Source organism: Equus asinus, chromosome 22 (assembly GCF_041296235.1).
Source record: "Equus asinus isolate D_3611 breed Donkey chromosome 22, EquAss-T2T_v2, whole genome shotgun sequence".
In the NCBI taxonomy this organism is placed as follows: Eukaryota; Metazoa; Chordata; class Mammalia; order Perissodactyla; family Equidae; genus Equus; species Equus asinus.
Window position 1 is genome coordinate 42,181,332 of NC_091811.1, and position 13,365 is coordinate 42,194,696.

The 13,365-nt window shown below is 37.2% G+C and overlaps 1 protein-coding gene across 1 annotated transcript in view; it reads right to left on the minus strand.

Moving 5' to 3' along the window:
* Window positions 1-343: 343 nt before the first annotated feature.
* The window catches only part of CPNE8 (copine 8), a 209,546-nt gene continuing 196,524 nt past the window's right edge, over window positions 344-13,365 (minus strand). Inside the window, exon 20 of the mRNA XM_014868145.3 lies at window positions 344-2,063. Coding sequence (XP_014723631.1) covers window positions 1,875-2,063 — 189 coding nt within the window. The 3' untranslated portion in view covers window positions 344-1,874. The remainder of the gene's footprint in view (window positions 2,064-13,365) is intronic.

The window sequence follows — 13,365 nt, forward strand, 5'->3', positions numbered from 1 at the left end:
TACATAGAGAATTAACATCACATATGTTTCTGATGATTATTCTCAGCCATACAAAGGATAAGATTTGTAACTTAGCCATCTACCCCCACTGGGTTTGGACACACACTTATTAGATAAGAAAGTACACATCTCTCATTTTCTCTGATCAGTTCAAGGAAAAATAACTGATGTTTGAGAAGCAGGAAAGAATATTGATCTTATTTATTTTTGTTTTTTGGACTGATGAATGAAGGTAAATAAAAAATCTGTAGGTTAATAAACTATACTGACATAAATATTTAAGATCAATAAAGAAATCATCAGACTCCATGTCATTCATACATAAAATTTACAGAGCAAATAGTTATCCTTTTTAAAGATTTTAATACATACTTAAAAATGGACAATTTAATATTACATAATTATATAACATTGATACTGTTAGATATGTGGATGTATATATTTTTCTTTTCAGTAAAATAGTTTCATGCTTATAAAAGTCACCCTAAGTCAACTTGGGACAAAGAGAACAACATACAGTAGAAATAAATCAAGTAGTAAATAGGGTATAAGTAAGGAAAAATATTATAAAGCAGTTACATTGTTGACACAAAAGAAAAAAATAAATACACTTTTCTATTATTTGAAGGCAATTCACAATCATTTCCAGGAATTCTGTGAGAATTTAAGGCCATTTGTTCTAAAGAAATGCTTAAGTTTAGACACAATGTCACAAAACTGTAATTCTTGTAAAAACTGTACATGCAAAAACTCTTTACAATTAATTGTGGACAGGCAGATCAGGATAGAGGAGTAGATCATTTCACAAATGTGTTGTGCACTAAGTCACATGGTTGTGTATTTAACTGGGAATTTCACAAAAACTTCCAGCCTGTGCACCCTGCGTGGCAATGTGGAAAGGCGATTACAAGGAATCCAAATCAAGAGAGCCAGTATCCCTTTGAATTAAAATATCTAGACAAGGCAGAATGGAATAAAAAGTTGAAAACTTCTGCTACATAGTTCACAGTTAAATATTCTGGGTTTTAGTCTTTCTAAATAGCATTATAATATAAAGACGCTACTTTTTACACAAAGTATTTTCTGTGCATTTACAGTTCACGATGTTTGACTTTTTATTATTTCTACTTAGCATTACAAAACATAAACTGACTGCAGTCTAAATTTAGAACCCAAACACCATGAAAGATGCATGTTCTTACAGGATCCACATCTGCTCAGCTTAAACTCCCATACTTGGCAAACAGTGCAGAGAAACTGATTCCTAAGCAGATGGAGCTTTGTAAGACAATTCACTTATTGAGAAATATGAAAGCATCTTTCCTTTCCCTTGTTTGCAATGGTATTTGTCCAGACAGTCATTCAAAGAGATATTGCTCTTGTGATGATAGCTATTGCAATTTAGAAGACATAGGATTCAATATTCAAAACTCTTATTCTTAAGAACATTTATAAAAGTATTGAAATTTAAAAAGTAGTAACATGTAAACATTGATAAACAGACTGCCTTCCTATATACACAGCAGTCGAGGACAATATTTGAGTTAAAAACATAGTTTGTGCTTTTTCCCAACAATACATTGGAAATTAGCTGTTTCTGTCCAAAAAAAAAAAAAGTTAAAGATTCAGAGAAGACATCCATATTTTGCTTCAAGCATTTAAACAACTTTTCTGTTGCCCATGCAACAACCATATTTACAGTTTTGGTTTAGGAGGAGAATTAATTTTGGATCCAAGAAAGCATATTAACCAGTACTGCTGAAACCCAACCGAGAAAAGTTTCTCATTCCCTGGTTCATGACAGAGCACCAGGAGCAAAGAAGACTCAGCAGTTATAAGAGATGTGTAGTTAACATTAGCATTTCGGAGCACAGTCATATTTGAGTCTGTAACACATGTGTAGGCGGGGTGTACGGCGGAGGCGCGGGTGATGGCTTGATTCCTCGGGCCCTCATGTAGGAGAGAAACTGCTCAGGGATCTCAGCGAGGACATCTTTAGCCAATCTAGCCATGCTCAGGATGTGGTTTCCGCTTCTGTCAATATAATCCCTGAACGGCACGAACTAAAACAGAGGTGAAAGAAAGTTATTTCACAGACTTTAGCATGCTATTTAATAGACATAAATATCAGCAGAGGTAAAGGTTTAATTGCAGCAGAATCAGAGGAGCCCAGGATAATGGTGAGATGGATAACAATTACGATGTATTTTAAAAATATTTGATTCATTACAAATAGGGATAACAGTGACCAAACCTTTCCAATATGCACTTTATCTAAAAGGTATGTAATCATTTTCTGTGTTGTTTTCCTCCAAAAACTCCTATCTCCTGGTCCTGATAAGCCCTTTGTGTTGCTACGTGTGTTCTGCAGTTTTGAGTTCTGTACCTAGCCTGACTCCCAATAGGATGGAGCACTGAACCTCTTCAGGGCTCAGTTTCTTGTCAAATGGAGTTAATAGATGACTAATTCAGCTTTCAACGTGGAAATATTACCCAATGCAGGGTAAAAAGAAAAAAATAGTGTGTGTTGTTAAAGAGCCCTAAACACATAAGTATTTTTAATTGTTACTAGAACATCAAGGACCAGCCCTGGTGGTCTAGTGGTTAAGATTTGCTGCTCTCACTGCTGAGGCCTGGGTTTGTTTCCAGTTAGCGAACCATCGTCATACTGTGGCTGCTGCATGTTGCTGTGATGCTGAAAGCTATGCCACCGGCATTTCAAATACTGGCCAAGGTCACCCATGGTGGACAGGTTTTGGTGAAGCTTCCAGACTAAGACAGACTAGAAAGAAGGACTTGGCCACCCACTTCCAAAAAAATTGGCCATGAAAACCCTATGACTAGCAGCAGACCATTGATTGATATAGTGCCAGAAGGTGAGAGGATGAAGCTAAAAGACTGGGCGGTGTACAGCTGTGCTGCACACAGGGTCACCAGGAGTCAGAATCGACTCAATGGCACTAACAGAACATCAGCTCACATGGACAATGAATAGAAAACCCACACAGTTCATATTACTAGGAACCTGAAATATTCATTGAGTACATTGAGTCTTGCCCCAAATGTTGGTTTTCCTTATGTTATGTGGAAAGGCAAAAGAAAGAAAGCACTCAGCGTGAGATTTTGGTATATTTTTTATTGAGGTATCATCATTCTTATTTTTATATCATATAAAAATGATTGCTATATCTCTATATAAGCAATTATGTGAGAGCCCTTATCAGCTCAACACCAAATACTCTGGCAATAGATTGCCTGATTTCATTCTCATTTATAATGGTTACTTAAGTTAATAACCATTGTGCTATTGGAGGGCATTAGTTCAATTTCCCCTTAGAGGCATGATGATTCTTGAAGCAACTTGGAAATGATGGGAACTGTTAATGTTGTGATAGTTTGGGAACACATTAATTTTAGGTCTTAGAGAAAAGACACAGTGAAGACATTCTAAGATGTCGAACAATTTCTAAAGTATAATATTTAAACGTTTGAACTAAATCACTTTCTTTCCTCTGGAGAGTGAGCACATTTCCATCTCATACTGTAACACAACTGTAAACACAATTTATTTCGAAAAACTTACTTTTGATTTAAGCATTTATCAAGATGTGCTTTCAGAAAACAACTGTTATTAAGAAGTAGGCTTTAAAATGGCCAGGTTGGCAAGTTAACATTTTAAGAAATCAAATAGCAGGTGTAATGCCTTTCATGCAGTAAGAGCAGGCTCTTGTAAGGAAGAGCTGAAAATCACTCCTTTCTTTTTAAAATAAGACTCACTGTAGGCAGAAGCATACCTCTACGACTCTCATTTCACCCTATCTGTCTTGCTGACAGGAGGAAACTCAGCACAGCTTTTAGAAAAGTGTGATAGGAAGGTGACAAATCTTTCCCTTAGCCCTGGAGGTAGCTAAGTAAGGGTAAGAAAAAGCTAACAGAGCGAATATAATCTTCAGCTGAGGAGAGAACTAGGCGGACGTGAACTTTTGTGAAGTCATATTATCTAACTTTGCACACGTCTTGACATTTTTGACAAAAAACCAAAGAGGTGCCAAAAAAGTTAAGATTTATTTTTCACTCTGAAACTCTAATTAGAAAAATGAGAAAATAGGAATCAACATAGTTAGGGATTAATGAGAAAAAGATACCTAATTGTAGCTGTAGTTTATTTCATGTGTATTTTAAAAGGCATAGTATTTTAAAAATAAACATTGAGTAATGTTGGTACAGTTAGTAAACGTGTAATTATCTTTTAAACTATTTTTTTAACAGAGTTCAGTTTTTCAAAAATCTGTGGCTAATACCTACATTTCAGGGAAATGACAGCACCTCTGGCAAACAGTTGACACTTCTCTAGGGAAAGGGGAGCTCCCACCTGCTTGTGTCTTTCCTTTGCTTAGCTTTGCTCTAATATGTTCATTTGATTCTTTATCTTTCTCCTACACCATGGACATTAAACTCATTTATCTTTTTTACCCCTATTTGTACAAACTCTGCAATTAGATTTCCCAGGTTCAGAGGCTGGTTCTGCTGCTTATTACCTGCACAATCTTGGACAAGTTACTTTCCACTCTTTGCCTCAGTTTCCTCTTCCATAAAATGAGTATAATGATAATAATACCTACTTCATTAGGTTGTTGAATTAAATGTTAACGTATAAAGTGCTTAAAACAGTGTCCAACTCATAATATGTACTATATGTCATAGCTGTCATTCATCATTATTATGACTATTCATCCATTTATGCCTTTATACATTTATATATTCAATATAAATATGATCTATTTTTAATAGTTTTTTATTTACATTAATATTAAAAATTAAATATTCTTATCAATTTTATCTCTTTCAAATTTAGGTACAATACCAATGTCGTAATCTAACACAGTAATTCCTGGCCTTTCTGTTATTTTACAACACCCGTTGTTTCACCTTTCCAGCAAATGCTATAAGATGTCCTAATTTATTTTATTGAAGCAAATTAAAATTCATTTTAAAGAATGTTGTGATACTCTGGAATGTCAAAACTAAGATTCACAATCACTGTTCTCAACATACATGTAGTTCTACTCATCTTTAAAATATGTTTATAAATAATGGGTAAAAGAAATCTTAGTTTTCAGCCAAGCAGGCAAATATATATCACATTTAACTTAAGGTTGTTAAGTAGGGGCACAGATCCTGCTATGCCCCTTGAGTGTTAAGGGACCTTGCTCCCCCCCAGCCCTGGATTAAGAATCACTGTCATAGCAAGTTACTGCTATCAAGATGAGTACACCCCATCCCACATGTGTTTTGGGAGTAGACAAAAACATGTTGAGAACTTTCTACTCATTAACCTAAATTATCTAAACTTTTTCCAAAGGAACATTCATCTCTTCGGTTATGTCAACAGCTACTCTCCTCAGTGAGAGATGAAAACGGGAAGTGACTTCATCTCCTTTGCTGCTTATTAATGTAGAATCTTACAGTTTTCATGACAAAATATGCCCCGTTTCTTCTTGGACAACTGTTCAATATCCTTCTACAACCAGTTTTCCACTCAACTCCTCAGACCACTGTGTTTATTGTCTCTTTTAATTGCCCATTTCTGATCTCTGGTCTCTGATCTCTGAGGACCTCCTGTTCAGAATAAGGCCCAGGCATTTGTGAGCACTTGTTGATCACTGACTTCTGCCACAATTTAACCTGGCCCCTTAAAATGTTCAGTTTAGAGGAATAAATCAATTTTCACTTTGCACTAATTTATCTCATTCCTATGAAGAATACCAATAAATGCACTCTGTTCATAGAAATGTGCTATATCTTTGATACTCTACATCTTTTTTTTTTTTTTTAGCATCTATTCAGTACAAGGAAAATGTTCCACATGGCTGCTCTGGCGGCTGGCCTTGCCTATTTGTGAAAACAAGTTTGAATCAGTTTGGGCAAATAGGCTTTTAGTTGCTGTTCTGCTCAATTTTACTTGATTGTTCCTACTGTGCGGAGCTCCATTAGCCATTTTCAAGTCTAAGCCTTCAAGGTTATTATTCTCCTTTTAATGGAAAATATGATTTAAATATAATTTTTAAGGAAATGATAGGTTGGCCAGCAGCTGCATGCAGCCAGGAGAAATGACATTGCACTATACACAATGGCCAATCCACAACACAAACAAACGTGGAGAAAACCTTCCGCATATATTGATTTATGAAAATAACTCATTTAACATTTAGAATAACAACCACAGGATCTCATCCTGCTTACTGCTTATACTATAGTCATATGAGATTGAATCTTGAGGCAACGAATATAATCACATATAAAGCTGACTACAGTGTCTCATGTCAAGGTACAGCTACTATGAAATAGTGACATAAAAATGCCTTCCCACCAGACTATGCCAATGTAGTAACTAATAATAATAACTGATACTGACATTAATCCATTTATTGAGCAACTGGTGGGTGGGAGGCCTTCTGCTAAAAGACAGTATAATATCTCATTTAATTTTTGTAAGCACTTTATCCATATTTTGAATTTATAGAAGAGGAAACCGAAACTTAGAGAGTTTAATTAACTTACCCAAGATTAGGCAGTTATAAATATCAGAGTCATTATTTAAACCCAAATTGATCTGACTCTGTCATATTAACCACTACAGTATTATGAAAAGGAAAACAGATCCTAATAATCTTCATTAGAATTTTACCGTTTGGGAGAATAGGTGTATTATAACAGAGACACCATGAGTTTTAGAATCAGAACTCTGTTAGAAATTTGGATCTACCAATTTATGACTTAAAGAATTTTTCCCAAGTTTTTTAACATCCCATCTTGGGACTCAGTTTCCTTATTTATAAGTTACTATCAGGCAAAAAGTGTCCAGTATTTTCAGGAAGTTAGAAAGTGATATGTGAATAAAGTGAAAGAAAGGAGAAATTAGTTTAGGTGTGTGGAGAGAGGGCTTTGTGAAAGGCTGTAGAGTGGGAAATTTCAAAATGTAGGATCTTAATTGGCACAGATGAAGAGAAAGAGTATTCCAGGTAAAACAGGAGAAAATAAGAGCCAAAACAATACAAATGTGTGATATAAAGACCGTTAGTAGTCTTATTTGTCTAGACAGTGTGTGCGCATGCGTGTGTGCGAATGTTTAGTTAAAGAGGAAAATTGGGGTCAGGTCATGAAGATTCTTAAATGTTATGCTTGGGTTTTAGATCAAAGTTATACAGAACATTTCTTAAGAATTTTAGAATCAGATATTTTAAGATTAAATCCTGACTCCACTTCTTACTAGCTATGTGACTATTGACAATAGGAATTAAACTTCTATCCTCTTTTGTAAAATGTGGTAATCAAAGTACCTGTCTTAACACTCAATTAAGGATAGAGGGAAGTAACGCTATAGCTCTTAGCCTGCCTAGTATATTAAGGGCCTAATACATGATTAAACATCATTATTATATGAAGAAGTTGGATGCCACTTAAGATTTGACATAATAATGAAAACCCCATTTACTACCCTCAACTTTCTGCTGAAACTCAGCTACCTTAGGCTTTGTTATTATTTTGCAGGCTTAGGCTTTTGTTTGTCCATTTAAGAAACTAAGGTTTCACTTGCAGTGCATTAATGCGGTTAGCTTCAAGATGTAAGACATCAAAAGTAGCAAAAAAGTAAGAGAACCTAAAAAGACCCAATTTTCCGATAATAGCTTAGTCAGCAGTGTTTACAGCATTGATTACAATGGCTTTGATATTTTCTGACGATGGGGAGATTGACAATGTTATCTTTGGTGTGCCCTTGCAACCCCAATATTCTAAGTATTCAAGATTATTTCCACTCTTGAAAATAACTCATTTTGAGAACATTTTAGTGGATGGTAGAACCTGGAAAATGTGATGGTGGAATGTTTTTAAAACCTGACTTAAGGTAAGAGAGAGGATGCTAATTCTTCTTCAACACAATGTGATATACAATTATCTTGCTTACTGTTTTTAAAAGACCAACCACCATTTAGGAACTTTTCCATGAAATTTGAAAAGGGTGCGTCAAATCTCCTTAACTAAAAGGAGGCGTGTAACTCAAGATGTCATTTTCATTCAGGAGGCTACTAATTCTCTGGGGAAATTTTAATTTCCTATTTGGTATCTGTAATATCCAATCACTCTTTCAGTTCAACTTTATGTGTTAGAATCTCTTGAGTGTTCAGCTATAGCCCCAGGTACCTTCAAAATCATTGAGGATCCCACTGTCACTTTATGGTGATAGACTGATCTCAAGGACTCTGACCTTCAAGGTGAAGAAACATACAATTATACTAATATATCTCTTATACTGCTAAATATTAAAGTATTTTCATGTGCTACTTCCTCTGAGACTCAAAACAGCATAGAAAGAGCAGAGATGAAAGAATTTAAAGTCTAGAGATAATGAAATAAAGGCTCAGAGAAATTTATTGACTTGTTCAAGATCAGAGGGACAACAATATAATTTCATAGATCTGGGTCCTATCTCAATAATCTGTCCAATGTAGTATATCCACTGAGAGGCTAAATACTTTCATGATCAAGGGCATTTTTATTTTATAAATGCTAATAGGTATGACTGTTGGTTGTCACTAACATATCAGTCCTTTTAAAGGAAACCTTAATGACGTGAGCAATCTTAACTATCTCTTAAAGGAGAAAGTAATACCAAGTTTCCCATAAGCATCATTTAGATGACTCTATGAGATATGGGGTGTCTCTGTTAATTTTGTAAAAATGCATTATAACAGCAACATAACACATTCTAAAGGACTTCACATTCATACTTCTCTCCAGTAATTTGATTTTTTGGAAACTGTGAGGCAGACATTATGGAGAGCTTTTAGATGAAGTGTAATTACTTGGACCTATAATTATGCTAATGAGGTTAAGTTGAATAATCATGTGTCTAATTATGAAAACAAAACACAGTGGGATTCTTAAACAGATGACGACATCAACATGTTCCCTTTCTCAGCTGCTTTTTTCTTTTTTTGCTTGAGGAAGATTGTCCCTGGGCTAGTATCTGTGCCAATCTTCTCCCACTTTATATGTGGGACACCACCACAGCATGGCTTGATGAGTGGTGTGTAGGTTCTGGGATCTGAACCCATGATCGTGGGGCCACTGAAGTGGTGTGTGTGAGCTTAACCACTATGCCACCAGGCCAGCACCTCTCAGCTACTTTTAACCTAATCATTCATGTGTGTGTGCTTTTTACTTTACCAAAAACGTTAGGCTAAAAAACTTAAATAATATTTAATTTTTTTAAAAAAAACTGTCATACAGATATTTCTATTTTAAAATTTAATTTTGGGATTGACATCAGCAACATGGTGGAGTGAGTTGTTCCCTTTGTTTCTCCCTCTTTTGAATTACAACTAAGTGTACATTTACTGACTAATGGAGGAAGCCCAACAGGATGCCTGAGAGACATACACAGCTATACACCTGAGGATGGATGAACTGACACCCTGGGAAGTGGCAGAGAGTGGTGAGCATGACCTGCTCTCCCCTTGCAGCCCTGTGAACACACATGAATGCTTTCCAGCCTGGCATGCAAGCACTCCGAAAGTGGGAACACACACTGGGCCAACTGTAGGAGGAGGTGGCAGCAACCTTTGCCTGCGCTCATGATTGCTTTCATTCTCCTGGTGAGGAAGGGGAGCCAATCATGCCCCCGTGCCACCAAGGAGCGGCCCTAGCCCAGGTCTCAGTGAGGAATCTCTGCCCACCAAGTTCAGCAGCCCCGTGGACCATAAACAGAGATTGCAGCAGATCTACACACTGGGGCAAGCACACTCCAGGCCCAAGTGAGCGCTCATAATGCTGCTGAGCCCTCAAAGTGGGAATGTGTCCTGGGCTGCTGTGGGAAGAGGCACAGCAGCCTTGAGCCCGCTTGGGTTCACCTTCCTGGTGGGGAGAGGGAGTTCATTGTGCCCCTGCAGTGTCAAGGAGTGGCCCTAGCCCAGGTCCCAGTGAGGAAGCCCAACCCCCCAAGCACAGTGGACCCATGGACCTCAAGTAAAGGCTGCAGCAGACGTACATGCTGGGGGGAACACAGCCCAGGCCCCACACACTTGAGTGTTCAAGTGCTGCTGAGCCCTGAAAGAGGGAATGTGTACCAGTGGCTGTGGGAAGAGGCAGTGGCAGCTTTTAGCTTACTGGTGATCACCTTCCTGGTGGGGAGGGGGAGTTCATAATGCCCCTGAGGCGCCAGAGAGTGTTACTAACTCTGTCCAGAAAGGAATCCCCACCTGCCAAGCACAGTCCACACAAGCGCCTGAACACATCCCAGTCCGGGACAAGCACCCATAATACCCCTACAGCCTCCAGCAGACAGGGTGGCACCAGAAACTCTGCTCCTGTTTCCCCCTAGCGGTAACAGGTGGAATCTGCATCCTAAGAATGCCACAAATGCCCCAACAAAAGATTAGTTCATCAAGCACCATGAGAAACTGCAGCAACAATTCAGACCAGAAGGAAAAGGACAATTCTCCAGAAACCAACCCTGAAGACACAGAAATTTACAAGCTAATTGACAGAGAATTCAAAATAGCTTTCATAAGGAAACTCAACGACTTATAAGAAAACACAGAAAGACAATTCAAGGAGCTCAGCAATAAAATGAATCTGTCCACCAAAGACATTGAAACTATAAAAAAAAAATCAAGCAGAAGTTCTGGATATGAAAAACACAATTAATAAAATAAAAAAATAATCTAGAATCATTCAGAAATAGAACGGATCTTATGGAGGAAAGAAGTAGTCTTCTAGAGGATAAAAATGTAGAAATTCTACAGGAGGAGGAGGAGACAGAGATAAGATTTTTAAAAAATGAAGGAATTCTTCAAGAAACATCCAACTCAATTAGGAAAAGCAACATAAGGATGATAGGTACTTGAGAGGGAGAAGAGAGGGAAAAAGGAGAAGAGAGTTTGTTCAAAGAAATAATTGCTGAGAACATTCCCAACCTGGAGATGGTTCAGGATTTACAAATAAATGAAGCTATTAGAATGCCCAACTTCATCAATCCTAGAAGACCTTCTCCAAGGCATATAATAGTAAAAATAGCAGACGTTACTGATAAAGAAAAAATATTAGGAGCAGAAAGGCAGAAGAAAATAACCTACAAAGGGAACCATACCAGGCTTTCAGCAGATTTCTTGGCAGAAACCCTACAGGGTGGGAGAGAATGGAATGACATATTCAAAATACTGAAAGACAAAAACTTTCAGCCAAGAATACTCTATCCAGCGAAACTTTCCTTCAGATATGATGGAAAAATAAAAGCTTTCCCAGATAAACAAAAGCTGAGTGAGTTCATCACCACTAGACCTCCCCTACAAGGAATAATTAAAGATGCCCTCACACCAGCAACAAAAAGGCAAAAGTCTACAAAGCTCTGATTCAGAAGATAAATAGACAAACATGATCAGAAACCTGCAGCTCTCTACCAGAGTAGGGAGGCAAAGACCCAATTATAACTTAAAAGAGAAAGGGAAAGAAAGCATCAAAAGTAATGATAAACACTTCAACTTAGCCACAAACTCACAAAATTAAAAACAGAACAATTTGTAACAGCAATTACTCAGAAGGGGAGAGGAAAGGGAAGAAACGTGCTTAGGTTAATGGAGATAAGAGGCTATGAGAAAATGGACTATCTAATCTCCAATATCTTCCATACAATCCTCATGGTAACCACTAAACAAAAAATTAGAGCATGGGGCTTGCCTGGTGGTGCAGCAGTTAAGTGCACATGTTCCACTTCTCGGTGGCCTGGGGTTCTCCAGTTCAGATCCTGAGTGCGGACTTGGCACCGCTTGGCAAAAGCCATGTTGTGGTAGGTGTTCCACACACAAGGTGGAGGAAGATGGGCATAGATGTTAGCTCAGGGCCAGTCTTCCTCAGCAAAAAGAGGAGGATTGGCAGTAGTTAGCTCAGGGCTAATCTTCCTCAAAAAGAAAAAATTAGACCAGAGCCACAATTCACAAAAAGAGGGAAAACTGAGAAATCCCCCTCAGAAAACCACCAAAATGAAATGGCAGTCAGAAATACAAAGGAAGAGAAACAATGGAAACATAGAACAACCAGAAAACAAGAGATAAAATGGCAGTATTAAGCCCTCATATATCAATAATCACTATAAATGTAAATGGATTGAATTTTCCAATCAAAAGACACAGAATAGCTGGATGGATTAAAAAATAAGACCCAACAATATGCTGCCTCCTGGAAACGCATCTCAGCTCCAAGGACAAACATAGGCTTAGACTGAAGGGATGGAAGACAATACTCCAAGCTAATGGCCAACAAAATAAAGCAGGTGTTGCCATACTTTTATCAGACAGAGCAGATTTCAAGTTAAAAAAGACAATGAGAGACAAAGAGGGGCAGTATATAATCATAAAAATGACATTTCACCAAGAGGACACAATATTTATTAATATATATGCACCTAACACAGGGGCACCAAAGTACATAAAGCAATTATTAACAGACCTAATGGGAAAAATTAACAGCAACACAAAAGGGGACCTCAACACCCCACTCACATCAATGGACACATCATCCAGACATAAAGTCAACAAGAAAATAGTTGATTTAAATGAAAGACTTGGCCAGATGGACTAAATAGATATATACAGAACATTCCATCTGAAAGCAGTAGAATATACATTCTTCTCAAGTACACATGGATCATTCTCAAAGAGATAGACCATCTGGTGGTAAACAAGGCAAGCCTCAATAAATTTAAGAAGATTGAAATCATCCCAACCATCTTTTATGACCACAATGCTATGAAGATAGAAATCAAGCACAAGAAAAAAATCCTGGAAAGTCAGAAATATGTGGAGACTAAGCAACATGCTATTGAACAACAATTGGATCACTGAATAAATCAAAGGGTAAACTAAAAAATACCTGTAGACAAACAAAAATGAAAATACAACATACTAAATCTTACGGGATGCAACAAAAGCAGTCATAAGAGGAAAATTCATAGCAATACAGGTCCACCTCAACAAGGAAGAAAAATCTGAAATAAGTAATCTTAAAATGCACTGAACACTGCTAGAAAAAGAAGAAGAAACAAAGCCCAAAGTCAGCAGAAGGAGGGAAATGATAAAAGTCAGAGCAGAAATAAATGAAATAAAGACGTAAAAGACAGTAAAAAGGATTAATGAAAATAAGAGCTGGTTCTTTGAAAGATAAACAAAATTGAAAAGCCCTTAGCCAGACTCACCAATAAAAAGAGAAGCCTCAAATAAAGTTATAAATGAAAGAGGAGAAATTACAACAGGTACTGCAGAAATACAAAGGATTATAAGAGAATACTACTTAAAACTGTATGCCCACAAA